General features: G+C 35.6%; 1 protein-coding gene across 9 annotated transcripts in view; it reads left to right on the plus strand.

Annotated features, from left to right (window-relative positions):
- MARK1 (microtubule affinity regulating kinase 1) overlaps positions 1-9526 on the plus strand; it is a 140081-nt gene extending 130555 nt beyond the window's left edge. For 2 of the 9 annotated variants that reach the window (XM_023203544.1, XM_023203547.1), the window contains exons 14-15: positions 1186-1199; positions 8412-8743. In XM_023203544.1, coding sequence (XP_023059312.1) covers positions 1186-1199; positions 8412-8743 — 346 coding nt within the window. Of the gene's footprint in view, positions 1-1157; positions 1200-4334; positions 4380-5917; positions 5944-8388 lie in introns of all 9 variants that reach the window. The other 7 variants (XM_023203542.1, XM_023203545.1, XM_023203539.1 and 4 more) reach the window with 6 other exon arrangements.
- The last annotated feature ends 961 nt before the right edge of the window (positions 9527-10487 follow it).

Here is a 10487-nt window from a genome sequence, read left to right on the forward strand (position 1 = left end):
ATAACATTTCATTAGAGCTGCTCTTTTACAGAATTAGAAGAAAAAAATCTAGGAAGACATAAAGTATTTTTCCTTAAGAGAGAGAAAGAAAAAAATGGACAAAATGAGATTTTAAAAATCTGTAAAATAAAATGGGAAGAACAAAAACTTGACTTCAAAAATGTGTGTTTTAACAAAAGATTTTTATATTTGAAAGCCTTGATTGAGGAAAAGAAATGAGTTTACATGTTTCCTTCAGATTTATCTTGACAATACTTTTAAATTGCTTACTAATAATATATCATTTACATTTTTTTCTTCTTTGCATAAAAATCCTACACACCAGAGTCACAGATCACTTATGTAATTTTATATCATAAAACCTTATCATCACAACATAGTAAACGCAAAATGAATACATGTATAGTAAAGGTCTAATCTACTTAAACAATACAATTATACTTTCTAAAAAATAAGCATACTTCCTGTGTTTACTATGCATACATGTACAGTGCACATTGATGATACAAGTTACTACTACAATGCAGGCGGATGTCAATTTCATCTATTCCTGTGTCCCACTAAATGCCTACTTAAGCCCTGCAACAAGCAAAGCACTGTTAGGTGCAGAACAGAATCTAAAGATAGGTAAGACAGCATCTGTGCCCTCCAGATTCTTATAGTCTTGTAAGAAGCAGACAAACAACTAGCTGTGATGTAAAGCAGAACATGTGCTAAAAAGTGTGGGCAACATGAAGATAGAATTGTTTCTATCTAGGGAGACAGTGAAAGCACCCTATCATATAATCATTTCAGCTGAGCCTTCAACGATGGGTAAGAAATAATTATATTTGCTTTAAGAAATACTAATTAAATACTTAGTTTCCAATGTTATTACTGTTCCTAGGATTTCAAAGAGTGGATGTGGAAAAGAGAAGAAGCAGCTTCAGTCTTACTTGCCTTATCATGGAGCTATTTATAGACTTGGTTCATATATCAGTTTGCCTAGTATCACATAGCTGAATTAAAAACTTTTAAAGCCTCAAATGTAACATAAATTTCTAACCATATCAGTCAGTGACTTTGTACCATTTGGGCAATTACTATGCAGCATGACAACTTGCTACAGAAAGAACTAAAAGTTCACCAACAGAGTCAGCATGGAAGGTAGATCACAGTGTTAGCCGGCCATCTGCAGGGTACTAGTCAGAATATCAGTAGTTTCTGCTTTTGGAATTTGTCTATTTAAGGCCATTTCAAAAAGCCAGTACTTTCTCATGGTTAAGCCAGAATTAATTTTAAAGTGAAGAAAAATAGGTTTGTAGTTTAGTGCTTGATTACTAATTATGCATTAAGCATTGTGCAAAATATTTCTCTTAACTCTGCAACAAAAATTTAGACTCTAGGGGAAACAGAGTACTGTGGAAAGGAAGTCAGGAGATAGAATGTCAAAGCAAGAAAGTGCCTTAGAGCTGGTCTTTTGGGAGGGTCTGATAAAGGATTGCCATATAGTCATTGAACACATACGTGGAGACCTACATGCAAGGCCCTTTCGTAGGCGCTATTGTACAGCAGCAAGTGAGACTGATGGCGCTCCTGCCTTCCTGTGAGCAACTTAACTATCTTGAAACATTCTACACAGTTAAAGTGTTTCCCTTGCTTGGCTCTGGTTTTCTCCTACCTCACAGGCTAGCTGTCGCTTCTCGGACTTCTTTACTGGCTTTTTTCAGATTCCCTTGCCTTTCCCCCAGCCTCTAAATATTAGAATGCCCCAGGGCTCAGTCTTTGGACACGTTTTTTTCTCTGGTTTTCCTTACACTCTTGGTGATCTCAGTCGGGCTCATGACATTAGATTCCATCCTGTGTGAACAACTCCCCAGTGTATCTCTAGCCCACATCTCTCTCCTGAACTGCAGACTCTTACATCCAACTGCTGCTCAGCCTCTCCACTTAGATACATTATAGATTCTGAAACAGAACATGTTCAAAACTCATTCTCGTTCCTCTTCCTATACCTGTCCTTCCCTCGTTCTTCACTGTCTTAGGAATTAGCAGCCTTGTCCTTACAGTTGCTCAGACCATAAGCCTTGGAGTTGTCCTTGACAATTCTTTTCCTCATACCACATCAGATCCATTGGCAATTTGTGTGGGCTTTACCTTCACGGCATTTCCAGAATTTAGCTGCTTCCATCACTCCCGCCACTGCTTTCATACTCTGAACCACTATTCATCTTTCACCTCCTCATAGTTCTGCTAGGTTCTGCTAGTTTCTGTCTGTGACCTCCTCTTCTGTTTCAGCAGTGTCATGTCAATCTGATCATGTCACTCTTAGATTTAAAGCCCCTGATTAGCTTTCGCCTTGCTCAGAATACAATTCTGTGCCCTCGCCATAGCCTGTGGGGCTTTGTGTAACCTGGCCATCCATTTCTGCTCTGACCTCTTCTTCTCCCACTCTTCTTCTTGCCACCTCCACACCAGCCACCCAGGCACCAGACTGTCCTCAAGTACATTAAGCACTGTTTTGGCATTGTGTACCTACTTTTCCTTCTGCCTGCAATTCCCTGCCCTGAATACCTGCATGGCTCACTTCTACACCAAACCTTATGATTTTCTAGCCATAGCTCATTCTTATATAGGGACTAACACAATTTGTTCAGTTGAGTATATATTGCTATGTGTAGGTAATTGTTTTTTAAGTGTTAAGTGTTAGAGAGCATGCTGTGCTGCATATGCTGTTAGAGCCAGCTGCACCTTCTGTAGCCCCATCTGCCTCCTACCATGGCTACTTAAAGCAGACTTCTCGGGCTCTTTGAAACAATTGCCAATAGCAGAAATTCTTCCAATGTTCCTGCTGGCATCCAGGTAGGCAGGAACAGGGTATGGGTCAATCGCGATTTCAGTCTATTATAGCAGAGGAAATAGAGTCTAAGGGACATTTCACTCCTAATGCTTTAAGTTTGGCAGCTGTGGAATAGGTGTTTGCTAATAGTGAATAATAAAGCATAATATAAATAGGACAGAAAAGTCCAGTGAGATTTTTGTCCCTTCCTAAAGGAATTTTGTCTTAGCAGTGGGAGTCGACAGCATTACTGTCTTGCTTGCCAAGTTGATACACTGCCCATCTGTGTGTATCAGTTCATCTACATGTAACTGAAAATGTACATTTCACTTTGAGCCTGCTAAAAAATGTTTTATTTATTTCAATGTGCTATTATAATAAAAATGGATTTGTATAGATGGCATTGAATTTTTATTATTCTTCCCAATGAAAATGCCAGTTATTAAAAATAGAAATTTAAGAAATTACATTTGAATGTGAGAATACATTTTAGTATTCTTTTAAATTCAGATAGAAAAAATTTTTTTTCATAATATGTTTGTTAAGAAAGGCATGTATTAGTTAAAGACCCTGAGAGGCATAAGGCATTCATATTCTTAAGAACAATTTAAAATTTTAGAGCTTGGTATGTGGGTATGTTTTATTAATTTGGGGGATGGGAGAGTACCACTGATTTTATTCTTATTGCATAATTTTACATAAATAATAGAAATGTTTCTGGAATGGCTAAACATTAAGACAACATTAACTTAAGGATTCAAGTTGGTGATTTTTCCCACTATTTAATAGTATTTTACCCTCTATCACAAGATATTTAATTACCTTTAAAAATAGCAAAGCATTAAAATTTTGGTAGACTTCAAAAATATTAATTACATGCAACTCAGAACAATTAGTAGTGTTTTCCTGGTTTTATTTCACAGGTGGATATCCAGGTAAGGTTAGTGTTTTTATTTAAGATTGAATCCATGTTTTTAGACTTGCCTACATGGATAGGCTGTTAATTTGCTGTGATATTTTATCATGTGCATGAATTGTTAGCATAACTTCTAAGAGAAATTGCTTATTTAGAAATTGGTATTTATTTGCTAACTACAAAGTTAATGTATATATTTTCTAAATTGAGCGACTACTAAAATTATACATAATTACAAATTTGAAGTTGAATCTTGCTATTGATAATTATTAAGTAGTTTTAACTTTAGATTAAACTAAACCAAAAGATAAATTATGACTTCAAATGAATTGTGGCTGGGAATTGGAAGATTATGAAAAACAATTCTAAACTTTCACCTTATATTGCCTGTTGACAAAAATGAGTAGACGCTCAATAAATGATAAATTACATGCGGTTACGATGAAAAACATGAGAAATAGTCTCAGACTGACTAGAAATAGAAAACTGTCATAGTAGAAGTTTGCTCAACAAGCTAATTTTAAAATAATTTTAGATATAGGTTTTCTTGATATATTTTTTACTTTTATCATTAAATCTCAACCTTCACTTTGTTTTGAGGGATCCAAGTGAAGGCGAAGCCAGTGGCAGAACCGACACCTCAAGGTGAGGAGCCACTATTAATACTTCGCTGCTAGGTCCCTGTGTGTGAAAACGTACTTTTGAAATACTTCGAGCACTTAATGGTCATGAATAGATCTAATAACTAGATAGCATGCATATTTTAGATTTTTATATTGGGGTGGGTTTTCATAACGTTACCTAGCATTCAAGTCAGTCAACTTTAAGTTTGTTTTCCAAACATGCATTTGAATTGTGTACTTGGTAAAAAAAAATAGGCTTTCTGTTCTATAAAGTATGTCAAGCTGAAGAATTAATAGATTAAATGTACTGATATTTTTCTCACTGAAGTAATGTAACTAACTAAAATTAGTCTGAGTCAAATAGCACAAATAACACAGAACAGGGAAGGAAGATTTGATATTAGTTATATATTTTAGGTGAGAATTCAGTGTTTGACCACATTTAAAAATTCTATCCTGCCATACTTTTGGGGATTTCTTTTTTTGACATTTAATGCTAGTTTGTATATTCATTCTGGCAATGGGTTTCATACCTGAGCACAATCAGAATTACAGGGAAGACTTGATAAAAAGATCACTGGATCCCATACCCAGGGTTTCTGATTCAGGGGCTGAGGCAGGTGCCTGTGTATTTACATTTCTAACAAGTCCCCAGGAGATGCTTATGCTGCTGTTCTAGGGACCACATTATGGACATGTTAGTACTTGTGTTAATATTTTACAAATGGGAAATTTAAGAAATGAAGGCATTAATTTATTTTGAGTGTACACAAGCCTTAAGGGTTGCAACATAAATTTTACAACCAACAAGTATTCCACAGTACGAAAGACTCTGGCTTCATCCAGAAATGATTGTAACCAGCTGAACACAAGCCCCCAGTTTGATTTCTACTTTTCAAATTACTTAAAATATAAAACATAATTAACTTTGGGAAAACTATAGCATTCCTGTGTAGTCTTTTTAACAAACTGCACTATATTTATATTTAGTAATAATAGTTGAAGTGTTTCTTTGTAGAGTTAGGTACCTGAGTCACCATGGTACGGAGCCACAGGGGAGCAAGACAAATATTCTTCACTTTCTTCTGCCTTTTACATAAACATGGAGGACTTGTTCTTAGCCTCTCCCTCACTTAGTCTTCACTTTTGAGCCCCTCCTTGCATTTCATCCTATATTTCCACTAAATTTCCCTCTGAGACATTTAGTAGTGTGTGGCGTTGCAAGTGGCCATTAATAGTTACATTTTTATCCTTTTGATATAACTACATAATCTTACTGCATTATAAGAATTAGTGACTGATCTTTTATAAATGTTTACACAATACTTTTCACATTCCCTTTTGTTTGGTTGTTGTTGGGTTTGGTTCTATTTTTGCTTTTGAACTAACTTATTGAATACTAACTATAAAGTACTTTCTGGTCATTTAATTTTCACAACAACTAGGTGAAAATGCCTATTTTACAGATGAAAAAAAACAGCAAGGAACATAGGTGGGATCAAGCCAGTTATAATGAGGTTCTGTCATTTCAGAGAGATGGGGTGATACTGTGGTTAGAAGTACAGGTTCTCAGCCAGAGTGCATGGGTTTCAGCTGTGTTCTACCACTTACCTTACTGTTTGGCTTTGGGGAAGTTACTTCAATTCTGTGTGCCTCCATGTCCTCACTCTAACTGCCTCCTAGGATTGTTCTGAGGGGTAAATGAGTAATTAATACACTTTAGGCACTTAGGGCAGTTCCTGCACCTAGTAAATACTCAATAAATGTTAGTTGTTATTATATTAATATCTACATTTCCAGGAGCTTTCTAGAATTGACATTATCAGTGGCAATGTCTGTGAGACCATGCAGAAAAAAATTTTATTGTCTTAAAGTCATCTTAAGGTGGAATAGAAGGAAACTAGACTTAGAATAATACCCCTGAATTCTAGTCTTTTCAACTCATTAGCTCTATAACATCAGAAAACTATTTATTTATTTATTTATTTATTTTTTATTTTTTTATTTTTTTTCTGAGACAAAGTTTTGCTCTGTTGCCTAGGCTGGAGTGCAGTCACACGATCTCAGCTCACTGCACCCTCTGCCTCCCGGGTTCAAGCAATTCTCCTGCCTCAGCCTCCTGAGTAGCTGGGATGACAGGCGCATGCCACCACACCTGGCTAATTTTTGTATTTTTAGTAGAGACAAGGTTTCATCATGTTGGCCAGGCTGGTCTCAGACTCCTGACCTCATGGTCCTCCCACCTTGGCCTCCCAAAGTGCTGAGATTACAGGTGTGAACCACAGAAAAGTAATTCTAAGTTTTCCAGCCATCAGTTCCGTCTTTAAAATGAGTGCTCAGTCAACTGATCTCTCAGGTCCCTTCCAGCATGCCGAATCCACCAGAATTATACATGTGACCTTGGTAAATGACTCTGGTTGGCTTGCAAGCCCTAAGAGGCCTGTGATGTAATGGCTTAGATTCAGTGGGCAAAAAGAGAAAAATAGAGAACATGAAGTACATACTTCCCGTACTTATTAATAGTCTTTGGAAATTTATTTTCTCTACCTGTTCCTTTCCTTATTTTCTCAAGACTGCATAGTTTGCAGAGCTTTGGGGACTCAGATACCTAGGCTCACACACCTGGAAATGAAGTAAATAATATATATAAAATTATACATGAATATACATTATACTATTGATATGAAATGTATATATATTAATTTAAAATATTTATGCAGTAGATTATAAACTCCTTTCAAGGTACTTTTTTTTTCTTAAATCACAGAAGTGAGATATGTTAACAAGCAATGTAACATCTCTATTTGGATAATTGTTCAAGAAATTTATACAAGATTTTCTGTATCATGAATGATTTATTAACTTTGATGAAGCTATGCAGGTTTCTTTCTATGACTATTTGAAATAGGTTTTTTGTTTCCATATTACTTGTGGGATGCCTGCAATAAGTAAAATTCAGTGAGATTTAGTCATTTAACAAATATGTTAATGATTACTATTTACCCAGCACAGTTCTAGATGCCTGAGATAGATCAGTGAATGAAATAGACAAAATTCCTTGCCCTCCTGGAGTTTACAATCTAATGATAGACTCAGACAATAAACACCCTAACAAATGGATTAAATAATATGTTAGAATGTGTAAGTGCTATAGAGAAAAATTAAAGCAGGCTAAGGGGGGTTGGCCATGCTAGGATAGGAGTTAGGGTACAGTAGGGCGGTCAAGGGAAGCATCATGAAGAAAGTGAGCAGAGATTTGAAAAAAAGTAAAGAAGTTAGCCTCACAGCCATCTGGGGAGAAGCATTCATGACAGAGGGAACAGTCTGTGCAACAGCTTTATGGCAAGAACATAACCTGTGTGTTCCAGGAATAGCATGGAGTCCATTGTGTTCTGATAGGATTGAGGAAGGAGAAAAATTCTAGGAAATGGGGTGGGGAGAGTAGAAGTTGGAGTGCAAGTCATGGGAAACGTTGTAGACTGTTTAAGGATAGTGAAATGAGAAATCACTGGAGGACATTGAGACGTGTGGTATAATCTAACGTCTTACATGATTGCAGTACAACATTCTTTCTCAACCTTATCAGGTAAACAAATTATCTTTCCCTCTGAAATTATTATATTCCTCCTATCCAAAAAGGCAGAAATATTTTTTTATATTTCAAAAATGTGTATTTCCAAATAGAATATTAGTGGTCCCTATTTTGTGTGTGCTTGAACAGAGAAATATGGAACGGAAGAAGGTATTAAGTTCTTCACTTTCAGTTGCAGACTTGTTTCCCTCAAGCCACTTATATTTAAGAAAAATGCTATTTTAGATTGACAATATTAAAAGTCAAAACAGATGGCATCTTGGGGTGTGTTTCTGTAACAGCAAGGTAACATAAATCTTTGCGTCCATCTGAGGGTAGTCTACAAATTAGGTAGTTTTATTAGGCACTGAATTATGACCACTTACATTTTATGTGCGTTTTGATCTCTTTGCTGAGTAAAATATTTGTTTCATTCTTTCCCTTTGCCCTCTTCTTCCAGAAGTACATCAGGGGAACCAAAAGAAAGAGACAAAGAAGAGGGTAAAGATTCTAAGCCGCGTTCTTTGCGGTTCACATGGAGTATGAAGACCACTAGTTCAATGGACCCTAATGACATGATGAGAGAAATCCGAAAAGTGTTAGATGCAAATAACTGTGATTATGAGCAAAAAGAGAGATTTTTGCTTTTCTGTGTCCATGGAGACGCTAGACAGGATAGCCTCGTGCAGTGGGAGATGGAAGTCTGCAAGTTGCCACGACTGTCACTTAATGGCGTCCGCTTCAAGCGAATATCCGGGACATCTATCGCCTTTAAGAACATTGCATCAAAAATAGCAAATGAGCTTAAGCTGTAAAGAAGTCCAAATTTACAGGTTCAGGGAAGATACATACATATATGAGGTACAGTTTTTGAATGTACTGGTAATGCCTAATGTGGTCTGCCTGTGAATCTCCCCATGTAGGATTTGCCCTTAATGCAATAAGGTTATACATAGTTATGAACTGTAAAATTAAAGTCAGTATGAACTATAATAAATATCTGTAGCTTAAAAAGTAGGTTCACATGTACAGGTAAGTATATTGTGTATTTCTGTTCATTTTCTGTTCATAGAATTGTATAATAAAACACGATTGCTTAAAACCTTGTATAGTTGTCTAGATTTCTGCACATGAATGTACATTTGATGCTTTGATTTGAAAATGTTCTTCCCTGTTACTTACATTCTGGTGGGTTTTTTAAAGTCTTACCTCCATCATGCAATTTTGAAAATTGTGTCCAGAATTAAAAGTGCATAGAAATAGTCTTTACAAAGTTGTAGCATGGACCTTTAAAAATTGTTTTAAAATCATATTTAAATTTAAACCAGAAGCTGAAAAATAGATCAGCTTTATTATACACAAAATTATTACTGCTTATCTTTGCTCTTTTCCTTGTTATCCCACAAGGTTTAGTTGAGAAGATACAAAATGTTTACAGTGTTGGCACTTAGAGTTTTTAAATTCAAGTACATGAAATCGAATAATAGCATTGCCTTGAGCTAACTAAGAAGTACTGGGGAAAAAGTTAAATCTACATCAAGTTTCTTTTGAACTTTGAAGTGTTTTCTGACCCACTGCTAATTGTAGCAACAAAATTTAAAAGAAAAAAAGACATACTTTATCTGGCTGTTATAACATAAATTGTCACGTAGGTTTGCTGCCTTCAGAATACCGCAATATAATTGCGGGAATATAATAATATTGGGACTGTTTCATAGCACAAACTCATCTTTACAGTGTTGATCAATGCATCAGTTAAGAAATAATGCCACCTCAGGAATTAACTGGCATTGGAAACATTTGCCTCATTCTCCTCTATCCTCTTTATTCACCCCTGCCACTGTAATATCTATAAGTACTTAAGAGACTTGTGAGCAAAACATACTATTTATAACAGTATATTATTGATTTATGCTTATGTGGTTGTTGAGTTTGTTCCCATGTAACTCGTTTGTTTTAAATATTTTGCCAGGTTTCTTGTATTTATTCCACATCATTATGCCTATAATGTGCCGCTTTGTGATTGGGCATTTGCCTACTTTTCTTTCATAATTAGTGATATATGCGATGTAAAACCACTAGTAAAGGTACATTTTAATACTTGTTATTTTATACTGAATTAGCCTTGGAGGTTGACTGTGCAATGTTATTTACTGTTGTAATTACTGTAATATCAACATATGGGCCCCATCTGCACACTCCTGAAAAATAGAAAGTGTATTCAAATTTTATCAGTTTAAAGAAAATAAAGCTGTGATAAATACTGTAATTCCAACCTACATTAGAAGGTCTAAGTGTAGGTGATGTGCCATTCCATAATGGCTTCCAGACTAGGGTGAATTTTACATTCTGTACTGTACTGTGATGTAGCTTTCTTCTGTAACAGTTATGTTCTAAAATTAAGTGAGGTTTTGTTTTTGGTTTTTTTGTTTTTGTTTTTGTTTTTTTTTGCCTTAGCAAAGGGTGGTGTTTGAAAAAAAAAATGTGTAGCCCCTTTTTAACCTACCTAGTGTTCATTCAAAAAAATTTGATGCAAATTTTGATTCACTTTCACTGGTG

This window comes from Piliocolobus tephrosceles, chromosome 1, assembly GCF_002776525.5.
Source record: "Piliocolobus tephrosceles isolate RC106 chromosome 1, ASM277652v3, whole genome shotgun sequence".
NCBI classification, from domain to species: domain Eukaryota; kingdom Metazoa; phylum Chordata; class Mammalia; order Primates; family Cercopithecidae; genus Piliocolobus; species Piliocolobus tephrosceles.